At 43.7% G+C, this 12,120-nt stretch overlaps 1 protein-coding gene and 3 non-coding genes across 6 annotated transcripts in view; 2 read left to right on the top strand and 2 right to left on the bottom strand.

Moving 5' to 3' along the window:
• Positions 1-734: 734 nt before the first annotated feature.
• On the bottom strand, positions 735-807 carry trnak-cuu (transfer RNA lysine (anticodon CUU)). The gene has a single exon. It is a non-coding gene; the product is annotated as a tRNA-Lys (tRNA).
• A 231-nt stretch (positions 808-1,038) lies between these two features.
• On the bottom strand, positions 1,039-1,124 carry trnay-gua (transfer RNA tyrosine (anticodon GUA)). The gene is given in 2 exon segments: positions 1,039-1,074; positions 1,088-1,124. It is a non-coding gene; the product is annotated as a tRNA-Tyr (tRNA).
• Positions 1,125-2,204: 1,080 nt separating this feature from the next.
• Positions 2,205-2,277, top strand: trnak-cuu (transfer RNA lysine (anticodon CUU)). The gene has a single exon. It is a non-coding gene; the product is annotated as a tRNA-Lys (tRNA).
• Positions 2,278-2,907: 630 nt separating this feature from the next.
• The window catches only part of LOC144597352 (uncharacterized), a 28,446-nt gene continuing 19,233 nt past the window's right edge, over positions 2,908-12,120 (top strand). For all 3 annotated transcript variants that reach the window (XR_013547741.1, XM_078406625.1, XM_078406627.1), the window contains exons 1-2: positions 2,908-3,328; positions 7,380-7,558. Coding sequence is in view for 2 of the 3 variants with exons in the window: in XM_078406625.1 (XP_078262751.1) it covers positions 3,167-3,328; positions 7,380-7,558 (341 nt within the window). In the remaining variant the exon portion in view is untranslated. The remainder of the gene's footprint in view (positions 3,329-7,379; positions 7,559-12,120) is intronic.

A 12,120-nucleotide genomic window follows, 5' to 3' on the forward strand; every position in this document is an offset into this window, starting at 1 on the left:
TGGCTGATGGGAGGAAGGTGTGGGCACAGCGGTTGCCTGCATTGATAGAAGCGAGTGTGTTAATTGCATGACAAGTTTACTGTGGACGACTCCATCCTCAAGAAGTGTCCGATTGCATTATAAGTGTACTGTAAATGCCTCCATTAATTGAAGAAAGTGTACTATATGCAATACCAGTGTTCTCTGGACACCTCCGTCCTCAAGAAAGAAGTATGCATGGTATCTCTGGTATTTTTTAATGAATAAAGTACATTTTTGATAAAAGCCACGAAGACCAATAACATTTAATTTGAAGATAGACACAAAAAGCTGGAGTAACAAAATGGGACAGGCAGCATCTATGGAGAGAAGGAATGGGTGACGTTGTGGGTCGAGACCCTTCTTCAGATCCTGGTTGATGATCTAATTTGATCCTGGTTGATCCATGCTGGTCTCAACTCCTCAATCTACAATGGCAATCTTAAATAAAAATGTACAAGTTACAGTTAAAATTGTGGAGAACCAACGAATGTTTTCAACATTTTCTGTCTTTATTTCAATCTTCAATGGCAATCTTAAATAAAAAGAGTAAGAATACTTCAATATATGGTAACTCAAATTTCACTGTACCTTATGGTACACGTGACAATAAACTGATGTTAAAACCTTGATATTTAACAATAGTGGAGAAAGAACGAATACTTCCGCTAAGAATCAATCAAAGATATTTCAGCAAAAGGCACAAATAAAATAAGCGCCCAACGTGGGGCTCGAACCCACGACCCTGGGATTAAGAGTCCCATGCTCTACCGACTGAGCTAGCCGGGCAGTGAATATCGCATACTACACAGTGCTTTTTGTGCGTTGTAAAAACATGTAATTCATCGCATATGTGTGTTGTGTGAATTAGATTCTGCCTTTTCAGACGCCTGGGGCATTGCCTATACTATTTATGTATGTAAATCCATGTAAATGAGCGGGGCGTGAAATAAGCACCGCGAGAAAGAAAAAGAGGAACAAAATCACTTTAAAATCCTGTGTGTTCAAGAAAAAATTACGTCCTTCGAGCCGGAATCGAACCAGCGACCTAAGGATAACTCTGCACGTCCTACAGTCCTCCGCTCTACCAGCTGAGCTATCGAAGGCACGGAAGTACTACCGCTCAGAACTATTCAAGAAGGGTAAAGCCGGGTGATCCATTTCCTTTTGAATAAAAATTTGTTTTTCCAGAGATCTCCAGATGCTTAATAACAATCACCCTCCCTAAGTACAAGGCCAATGGGGATTTATAATGTACAATTCTGAAGAGAATTTTTGAATTACAATAAAATCAGAAAATTGCGTAATTCCGTGATTAATTGAAAGGACTTAATTCAGCGACATTTGTGCCCAACGTCACAACAAATAACAGAAGATGTTATAATGTTTGGTCACAAGATGTTGCTAAATTGAGTCTCTTAAAACTTGTTCTGAATATAATATTTACAGAAAAATATATCAAGTTGAAAGGATCAAATAGGCATGTTCAATGATAAATCCTGACACATTGTAGTCATAAAATTGTGCCAAGGTAGACAAAAATGGTTGTCAGGACGTATGAGCCTATGGAGCAATTTAAATTTAATGGAAATATACAGATGTTTTTAACATTTTTAACTGACAGGTGGCAAGGACAAGGCGTGAATAAGGCTCAAGAAAGTAGCTCATCAAGATATTCAGGGCATTTAGAAATGTTAGACTTGTCAGCAACACCGGCGCCATGAAACATAAACGAGTAATTACAACAACAAAAAAGAAAAGATGGAGAGAACAAAGAAATTTTCTAGATAAACTGAATTTTCAGCTATGATTTAAGACTTCCACAGGAGGTTTTCTGGTCAGTTTACATCTGCTGATGTAGCGTCTGAAAACGTCACCCATTCCTTCTCTCCTGAGATGCTGCCTGACCTGCTGAGTTACTTCAGCATTTTGTGAATAAATGCCTTCGATTTGTACCAGCATCTGCAGTTATTTTTTTTATACTATCTGCTGATTGACATGGTCAGCAGGGTCAAAACATCTGCAGATTGACTTTAAAACCGTGTTGCGAGTCCGGGTTTTCTGGCTGGAGAACTTGGCATCTCAAGGAAAAGGAAAATAACTTCCAATCTGAATTATAAACACTAAATCATTTAAACCCTTCTTCCGCTCGCTACAGATGAGGCCTTCTGATATGGCCATCTAGTGCCCGGCTAGCTCAGTCGGTAGAGCATGGGACTCTTAATCCCAGGGTCGTGGGTTCGAGCCCCACGTTGGGCTATAAACATTTACTGATGTGAACGTGCCTTTTATTTACGCATTTAAACGCGAACTATTTCTGACCATGTACAGATTTGTGTGACTGTGAGTGAATACAAATTCCACTGTCGATTCTGGATCGTAGTTAAATGCGGAAAGTCCAGATATGTGGACGCAGTCGGATAATAGACACAAAAAGCTCTGGAGTAACAAAAAGTCGGGTCTTCTGACGTTTCGGGTCAAGAAGTGTCTAATCTCACCAACGAATACGATTGAACACAATCGATGTTTGTCAATGCAATGAAAAATTGCATTAATATTTGAATGGAGATACAAGAAACTGATGATGCTGGAATCTTGAGCAAAATATAAAGTGCTGGAGGAAGTCAGCGGGTCAGGCAGCATCTGTTGAGGGACTTGAAGAGCCTTTGGGTCGGGAGCTTCTTCAGATTATTTGTCTTCTTCAACATTAACATTTTAATGTTCGCCTCTTTAAGTATTCTGTCGGAGCAATCTAACGCAAGCCTTTTCTCCAGCGAAACTGTCTGACCCACTGAGTTACTCCAGCTTTTTGTGTCGATCGTCGGTTTTAACCAGCACCTGCAGTTCCTTCCAACACCGTCGGATAGGTGTTGCTTTGAGCGGCTTGCGATGGTGGTGAAGTGAGGTTGGTGCGCTCGCCGGCATTGGGAGCGACCGGGCGGCGGGCGCCGGGCGCCGGAAGTTTCCCATTGCAATGGCAGCGGCCGCGCGGCGGTCCCGGTAGTCGATCGTTGTCATAGCAGCGTCCGGGCAGCGACCCACGAAAGTCGTCTGTTGCCATGGTAGCGGCCAGACGGCGGGCCCCGGGAGTCGGCCGTTACCATGGAAGCAGCCGTGCGTGAGCCGCGTCCGGGAGTCGCCCGTTACCATGCCAGCGGACCTCAGGAGACGCCGCGGTCGTGGGTCGGTATCGGACCCTGAGATGGACGGGGCGCCCAGGGAGAAAGTAGACCTGATCTCCTCTGCATTCGGCACACTGCCAGAAAAGGAACAGAATGAGGCACTGTGGCGATTACTCCGGGCCTGTCAGGTGAGGACGTTGGCAGCAGAGTGTAAAACACATATCATCTCACCAACGAACACGATTGAACACAATCGATGTGTTGTCATTATGAAAAACTGCATTAATATTTTAATGGAAATACAAGGAACTGATGATGCTGGAATCTTGAGCAAAATATAAAGTCCTGGAGGAACTCTGCAGGTCAGGCAGCATCTATTGAGGGAGTAGAAGAGCTTTTGGGTCTTGATCTTCAGATTATTAGGCTTCTTCAACATTAACATTTATATATATATATATCGTTTTCATCATTTGGGTGAGAAAAGAACAGTTAGTATTTAAGGTTAACGATCTTACATCAATGCTGATTAAAGGCTTACGTCAGATTGCTCCGACATTAAAGAAGCCAACATTATGTATAATCTGAAGAAGGGTCTCGACCCGAAACGTCACCCATTCCTTCTCTCCCGAGATGCTGCCTGACCTGCTGAGTTACTCCAGCATTTTGTGAATAAATACCTTCGATTATATATATATATATATAATCCATAAACAGAACTGTCCCGGAAGACCCATTGTCTCTGCCTGCTCATGTCCCAACGAACTTATTTCCACCTACCTCGACTCCATCCTACCCCCCCTGGTCAAATCCCTCCCCACCTACGTCCAAGACACCTCACACGCTCTCCATCTCCTCGATAACTTCCGGTTTCCAGGCCCCCACTCCCTCATCTTTACCATGGATGTCCAGTCACTCTACACTTCCATCCCCCACAAGGATGGTCTCGAAGCCCTCCATATCTTCCTCGACCGCAGAACCAGCCAATCCCCATCTACTAACAATTTCCTCCGCCTAGCAGAGCTGGTTCTTACCCTTAACAACTTCTCCTTTGACTCCTCCCACTTCCTCCAAACCAGAGGCGTAGCTATGGGCACTCGCATGGGCCTTAGCTATGCCTGCCTCTTTGTCGGGTACGTCGAACAATCCACGTTCCGGGCGTACACTGGCACCATCCCCGAACTCTACCTCTGCTACATCGATGACTGCATTGGTGCTACCTCTTGTACTCATGCAGAACTCACTGACTTCATACACTTCACTTCCAATTTCCATCCTGCCCTTAAATATACCTGGACTATCTCCGACATCTCCCTCCTGTTTCTGAACCTCACTATCTCCATCACAGGAGACAGACTAGTAACTGACATCTACTATAAACCCACTGACTCCCACAGCTATCTGGACTACACGTCTTCCCACCCTGTCTCCTGCAAAAAGTCTATCCCCATCTCCCAATTCCTCCATCTATGCCGCATCTGCGCCCGGGATGAGGTATTTCACATCAGAGATGTCCTCATTCTTCAGGAAACGGGGCTTCCCCTCTTCCATTATAGATGAGGCTCTCACTAGGGTCTCTTCTACATCCCGCAGCTCCGCTCTTGCTCCCCCTCCCCCCATTCATAATAAGGACAGAATCCCCCTCATTCTCACCTTCCACCCCACCAGCCAACGTATCCAACAAATCCACCGCCAACATCACCTACAACGGGACGCCACCACTGGCCATATTTTCCCATCCCCTCCCCTTTCTGCATTCAGCAGAGACTGTTCCCTCCGTTACTCCCTGGTCCACTCGTCCCTTCCGACCCAAACCACCCCATCCCCGGGCACTTTCCCCTGCAACCGCAGGAGATGCAACACCTGTCCCTTTACCTCCCCCCTCAACTCCATCCAAGGACCCAAACAGTCTTTCCAGGTGAGACAAAGGTTCACCTGCACCTCATCCAACCTCACCTATTGCATCCGCTGCTCTAGATGTCAACTTCTTTACATCGGCGAAACCAAACGCAGGCTCGGCGATCGCTTCGCTCAACATCTTCACTCAGTCCTCCTTAACCAACCTGATCTCCCGGTGGCTGAGCACTTCAACTCCCCCTCCCACTCCCAGTCTGACCTTTCTGTCATGGGCCTTCTCCAGTACCATAGTGAGGCCCACCGGAAATTGGAGGAACAGCACCTCATATTTCGCCTGGGCAGCTTGCAGCCCAGTGGTATGAACATTGTCTTCTCCAACTTTGGATAGTTCCTCTGTCCCTCTCTTCCCCTCCCCCTTCCCAGATATCCCACTGTCTTCCTGACTCCACCTATATCCTTCCTTTGTCCCGCCCCCCTGACATCAGTCTGAAGAAGGGTCTCGACCCGAAATGTCACCCATTCCTTCTCTCCTGAGATACTGCCTGACCTGCTGAGTTACTTCAGGATTTTGTGTATATATATATATCACTCCTCCTCTTCTCCATTCTTCTAACACCCTTTTGTTCCCTTTTCACCTCTAGCCTTGCTTTGTCACTTACTCCACCCATCTGCCACACAACCCCCCTCACCTGCATCCACCAATGACTTGGCAGGCTTTGCCCCACCCATACCTCTCTTTTCTGTCCAATCTTTATCTGTCCATTCCCTGCACATATGTTAGGGTTGAACCCTGTGAAACCTCTCTACATTACCTCCAATCCTTCCTTAAATATGAAGACCCTAAACTGTATGTAGTACTTAAAGTGATAATTCATCTGCACTGTGTAAAGTTGCATCAAAACTACCCAACATTTATCCATATCCTTTGCTAAAATGGCCGATACTCCATTAGTCTTTCTAATTAGTTGCTGTACCTGCATACTAACATTTCTGTTTCGTGTACTAGGACCCCAAGATCAATTTGTATCATGACATTTGGTAGTCTTACACCATCCTTATTCTTAGCTTATTCTTACTTCCCAAGTGGATAACATCACATTTTCCCATTTTTTTACTCCGTCTTCCAATTTCTTGACCATTGACTTAAATGCAATATACGCAATCCAGAGTGTAGTGTTGCTGGCACCAGATATTCTGATCTTATTTACTGTTCTTTAAAAGAATAATTGTCTGTACCAAGTATTTTGTTAATTAATTTTTTTATTCTGCTAGCTTTTAATGCATTGAATATTTTTTTTTTGTAATTTGTCCTTACTGAATCTGTCTGTGTTTATTTCTATCGTGTGTCATGACGAAGATGGCAGCATCTATATCATTTCTACAATTTGTTGTGTAGGAAGCTGGTAACTTGATGTCACTATAACACTTAGCAAGTGGATACATTGGAGGAAAAACATAGGTATGAGAAATGACAGTGAGATGGGAGGATGTTGGTTTGATCATGCTTTATATTCATGATTGACAAACATTAGATGGGGAGTTGGTGCAAGGGATATGTTGAAATTGGAGTCCTATTATGTGTATTAAATCATTAGTAATTGCTCAGGGGAAGGACAAACAAATGTCTTAAACTGGTACTAAGGAGCCTTGTATAAAAGGGAACATACCTCTAATTCCTTCTCACATGGAAATGCAAGATAAAAAAATAATTTCAAGTTATTTTGGTTTATGTTTAGGAGATTAACCAAGGTTTAATTGAAAGAGAGGTAGAGAGCCAAACAGGTTTTGTGAGAAAGTTCCAGAGTTAGGAAGTTTGCAACTCAAGCGCAAGGCCAGAGATAAAGCAATTAAATTTGAGGTATATGAGGCCCACCGGAAATTGGAGGAACAGCACCTCATATTTCGCTTGGGCAGCCTACAGCCCAGCGGTATGAACATTGACTTCTCCAACTTTAGATAGTTCCTCTGTCCCTCTGTTCCCCTCTCCCTTCCCATTTCTCCCACTGTCTTCCTGTCTCCACCTATATCCTTTCTTTGTCCCGACCCCATTACATCAGTCTGAAGAAGGGTCTCGACCCGAAACGTCACCCATTCCCTCTCTCCTAGATGCTGCCTGACCTGCTGAGTTGCTCCAGCATTTTGTGATACCACAGATATCCTGTAGGATTATTCTATTGAAGGTAATTGAACAATAACAAAGGGGACGTGATATGGAGAGATTGTGAGGCAAGGTTGAGAATTTTAAACTAGAACCATTGCACGGAGACAGTATCAGTCAGCCTGCACATTGACAGCGGAAAGATACATGATTCTGAGTGTCTTTGAATATTACCTCATAACAGCCATTTTTAGTGTTTTTGATCTTTGCTGACCTTTATTTCCTAGATGTCACAGCTGAAAGAGATCTACAATGAACTCTGTTCCTTGTTATCCATTGATTTTGTGTCAACACTACCTCAAGAGCTTGTGGAAAGAATATTTTCATATTTGTCTGCAGAGGATCTATTTGGAGTAGCATGCTGCAATAAATCCTGGAGGGGATTTTCAAACACTGATGTTCTATGGTAAATTATTTAAGTGTCTTAATTCTTTAAGTGTCTTAAGTTACATATTCATCGTGGGTTAAAATAATTTTGGCTTAATTTTGTTTATTATTGTTACGTGTATCGAGGTACAGTGAAATGCTCTTGTTTGCATGCTATCCAGTCAAAGAAAAGACTATTCATAATTATAATAAAGCCGCCCACAGTGCATAGATAAAGAATAAGAGGTACAACATTTAGGGCAGGATAAGGTCCGATTAAAGGTAGTTCAAAGGTCTCCAATGAGGTAGATGGGAGGTCAGGACCGCACTCTAGAAAATGAGAGGACTACTCAAGTGACATTTTGGGTCAGGACTGATGAAGAAGGGTCCCAACCTTAAATGTCGCCTGTCCATTTCCATCCACAGATGCTGCCTGACTTGCATTGTGAAGGATGGTTCACAAGTCTAGTCATCTACATAACATAACATAACATAACATAACAACACTTTATTGTCACTCGGCACAACACCGAACGAAATTTCAGCAGTCACAAGACAGCAAAAAAAGAAAAGAACACAGGACACCCGACCCCAACACAAACATCCATCACAGTGACTCCAAACACCCCCCCACTGCGATGGAGGCAACAAAACTTCCCCTCTCCTCCCCCCGCACCCACGGACAGGCAGCTCGACCCCCACCGAGGCAACCGACACGCACAGCCCCCGCAAGAGGACGGAAGGCCCCGCGGCCGAGCCGCGCCGGGCACCGAAACGACCCGCGGCCGCACCGGGCGATGTTAAGTCCAGCGGCCGAGCCGCATCGGGCACTGAAACGTCCCGCGGCCGAGCCGCACCGGCGATGTTAAGTCCCGCAGCCGAGCCGCGCCGGGCGATGGAAGGCCCCGCGGGCGAGCTGCGCCCCGGGGAAGAGACCTAATAAAAGAAAGGTTTCCCCCCGCCCCACCCCACCCCCCCCACACCCCACACCCCCACCACACATACACAGCCAAAAACAGAAACAAAAACCATCCCAACACCGACACAAACAAACAAAAAAGAAAAAAAGACAACAGACTGCCAGAGAGCCGCAGCCGTTAGGCGCAGCCAACTCCTCTAAGCAGAGACTGAAGGGTTAATAGACCATGGAATCAAAGAATGGTCAAAAGAATCCAGAAGGAGCACAGATGCATTTTGAACTTTAGCCTAGGACAGGATATAGAATACAACACATAGAATACAGAGGAAATATATTCACTTGCAAACATATTACAAAGTAGTTGAGGAGCAACCAGTTGAATAATCTCTTGTCTCAGCATTAAGCAATGGATGTGGATGTCAGGAATAAATGTATCAAAGCTTTAGGTTTCTTATTGTCACGTATACAAATCATACAGTGAAAAGCTTTTTTTTTGCATGCTGTCCCAACTTCAGATATACCATACATAAATACATACAAGTCAAACTCAAGTGCAACAGAAAGAGCAAAGGGGAAGATACAGAGTGCAGAATATAGTTATTTGCATTGTAGCGCATCAATACCTTAGGCAAAGTCCATTGTCCACAATAGGTACAGGTAGAAGAGAAATAAAAGAGTAAATTGATTGTATCGGATGATTGGAGCCCTTTCTCTGGGAAGAGTCACCATGGTCCGACACCCCATCTTGCATTAGTCTTTTCACCTGGGCACATATTTCAACTTTCTATATAAAGGTAATGCCTATTTGTAACTGTTGGAATATCTTCAAATTGTTTCCACTAATTAATGTGAATAAACTGTTTGCATTTTGAGAATGGATCACCAAATGTCAATTCTGTTATTTAACACTGTTCTGTTAATTCAACAGTTTGATGTAATCAGCAGTGTTAGAGAGGCATAGGACTCTAAAGGTAAACTGGGAAGAGTTGTTGTGTTAGTCTTATACATGCATATTAAATTAGATTTGGTTCCAATCCTAGACGTGTCAGGCACTGCAATCAAATAATCAAATGATTTCTGTCAAGAAGGCAAGGATGGAGGAAAATACACAGGCGCAAAACATTTATATTGTTATAAATTATTTTGTTGCAACATAATTTGTGTCAATCTCAAGTAACGGGTTTGATCTCGGGGAAGACCAGGTTACGAAATGCACCACTGATAATAACTAAACCCTGACAGGCCTGTAAAGTATAGCCAAGGACAGAGAATTCTGGTGGTGTTCAGAAGGATCACTATAGCCAGCTGACAAAAAAATAAACTTTGAGATTACATGATTAAGAATGGCTGGGAAACACTGAGGATTCCCTTACAATACTGTGCATAGTGGAATAAAACAATATTTAAATATAACAGAAAAACTGAATACATATTAAGGTACCATGTAGAGATAAGCAAGTATGTAAATAATATGTAGGAAGGAACTGCAGGTGCTGGTTTACACCGTAGATAAATACAAAATGCTGGAGTAACTCAGCAGGCCAGGCAGCATCACTGGAGAGAAGGAATGGGTGGCATTTCAGGTCAAGACCCTTCTTCGGACTGAGAGTCAGGGGAGAGGGAGACATAGAGATATGGAAGATATGTAAATAATAACTTATTTAGCAAACATGAACAAGTGAAAGGCAGTCAAAAACAATGATAATATTGCCAGCTTGATCCCAACAGCTAATCTCCTGCTAAACAAGATCAAATAGCGTCAAAGCCGTCACCAGGACAATCAATCAAATGATATGTAAAGGAACGTGAAGTGAGAACAAACCCCAAATTATGACACTTTGAATGATCAGTTAACTATGGCACAACCTCATATCGATCCAACTGGAGGAAGTATCACAAAATGCAGGAGTAACTCAGCAGGTCAGGCAGCATCGGAGAGAAGGAATGGGTGACGTTTCGGGTTGAGACCCTTCTTCAGACTGGAGGAAGTGCTCATTTGGATTAACAATAGAGGAAGTCTTGTTATTTGGGAACTGCAGTTATAGTTGAATGCAGGTGCAACTGGGCGGATATTGTCCACGGAACTATCACCATATTCTGTTGTGCTGCTGCAAGTAAGAATTTCATTGTTCTATCTGGGACATATGATAATAAAACACTCTTGACTCTTGATTTAGTTTTGGTATAAAAGGGCATGGCAAATACTGTGTCACCATGACAGAAGGCTTGTATAATTATGTAGCATGCATGTAACACCACACATCTCATTTGTTTTCTATACACCCTTCTTACCGGTGACTATCGGGTGCTCTTGCATGATCTGCATATATATGCACAAACGACTTGCATGATGCACTTACCAAATGTGAGGAAATGTGAGCGTCCCTGTGGCTTGAAAATCTAGAGCAACTGAAGTGTGATTTTTTAAAAGTGATCAGGCAATACCACATATTGCAGACTGAGTTAGCAGAGCTAGAAAGGAAAGTGGTAGAGTAATTAAGTGTGCGGTGGGCCTGCCACGACTGAGGGTGTCTTGTGATAAAAGGTCGAAACACCCAGTGACATTGAGGTACACAACTGAAGATGTGTCTGAATGGTAGCAACATCACCTAGTGGTCATCCCAAGAACAACACCATGCCAGTCAATTGTAGTGCAAAACTTCAGGGATTGTACAGCCAGTCCTATTAATGAATGTCATAATCATACAACAGAGAACCAGGCACTTTGGCCTGACATCCATGCTGTTTTTTTTATTCGTGTCATCACACAGCTGTTTGCCAATAGCGAGCAAATTTTAGTGCCATGTCGTTGGCCTCTGCAAGATCCTTTACAGTGCATGTGTCATGCAGTATGTCACAGCTCAGGAGATGTTCCATAGACTGGAGGCCACGTCCGCACTCGCAGTCTGCCGCATCTTCAATATATCCCCATTGTTCGATTTGCTCCTCCCCATGCCCATCCGCAGTCTGTTGAGACTGCGCCAGGTTATCCACGGTTGGTCGGAACCTGGTGGGAGTTTCTCAGAGGGATCGATTGCCATGTGAGTGTCTTCCGGAGATTTCTCTAGTCTCTCTTCCCAGAGTTTGAGCCTTCTGGACGATGCACTGCAGTCCAGGGGATGGACAGAAGAGGAAACTTCTGCGTGATTTCAAATGCTGAGGGGGCCATAGCAGGAGTGTTCTCGTTGCGGTCCCTGTCAGATTCTACAAGTATCTGCGAATCCTGCTACCACACCACACACTGTATCCATCCATGCTGTTCAAGATGCTCCATCTAATCCAGTCCCATTTGCCCATGTTTGGCTCATATCCCACTAAACATTTTCTATCTATGTGGTGATTCATGGTGGGAAAGATTTTTGAATTGGCAATTGACAGTTAATATTCACCCTGGATTAGAATTATATCCCATATATTAGTAATTGTTTAGATGCTTTAGATGTTTACAAAGTGGTTGAGAAAAAAATGATCAGTTGAACAATCTATTGGCCCAGCAGTAGGCAACTGTTATGGATGATAGTGATATCTGGTTTGTAGAATAATTGGCCCCTGTAAATTGCCCCTGGTGTGTAAAAAGTGGTGCAAATGTGGGTTAACAGAACTAATGTGAACGGTTGATGAATGGTCAGCGTCGATTTGGTGGGCCAAGTGGCCTTTTTGTATGCAGTATCTTCCAATCAATC

This window comes from Rhinoraja longicauda, chromosome 10, assembly GCF_053455715.1.
Source record: "Rhinoraja longicauda isolate Sanriku21f chromosome 10, sRhiLon1.1, whole genome shotgun sequence".
Taxonomy (NCBI): domain Eukaryota; kingdom Metazoa; phylum Chordata; class Chondrichthyes; order Rajiformes; family Arhynchobatidae; genus Rhinoraja; species Rhinoraja longicauda.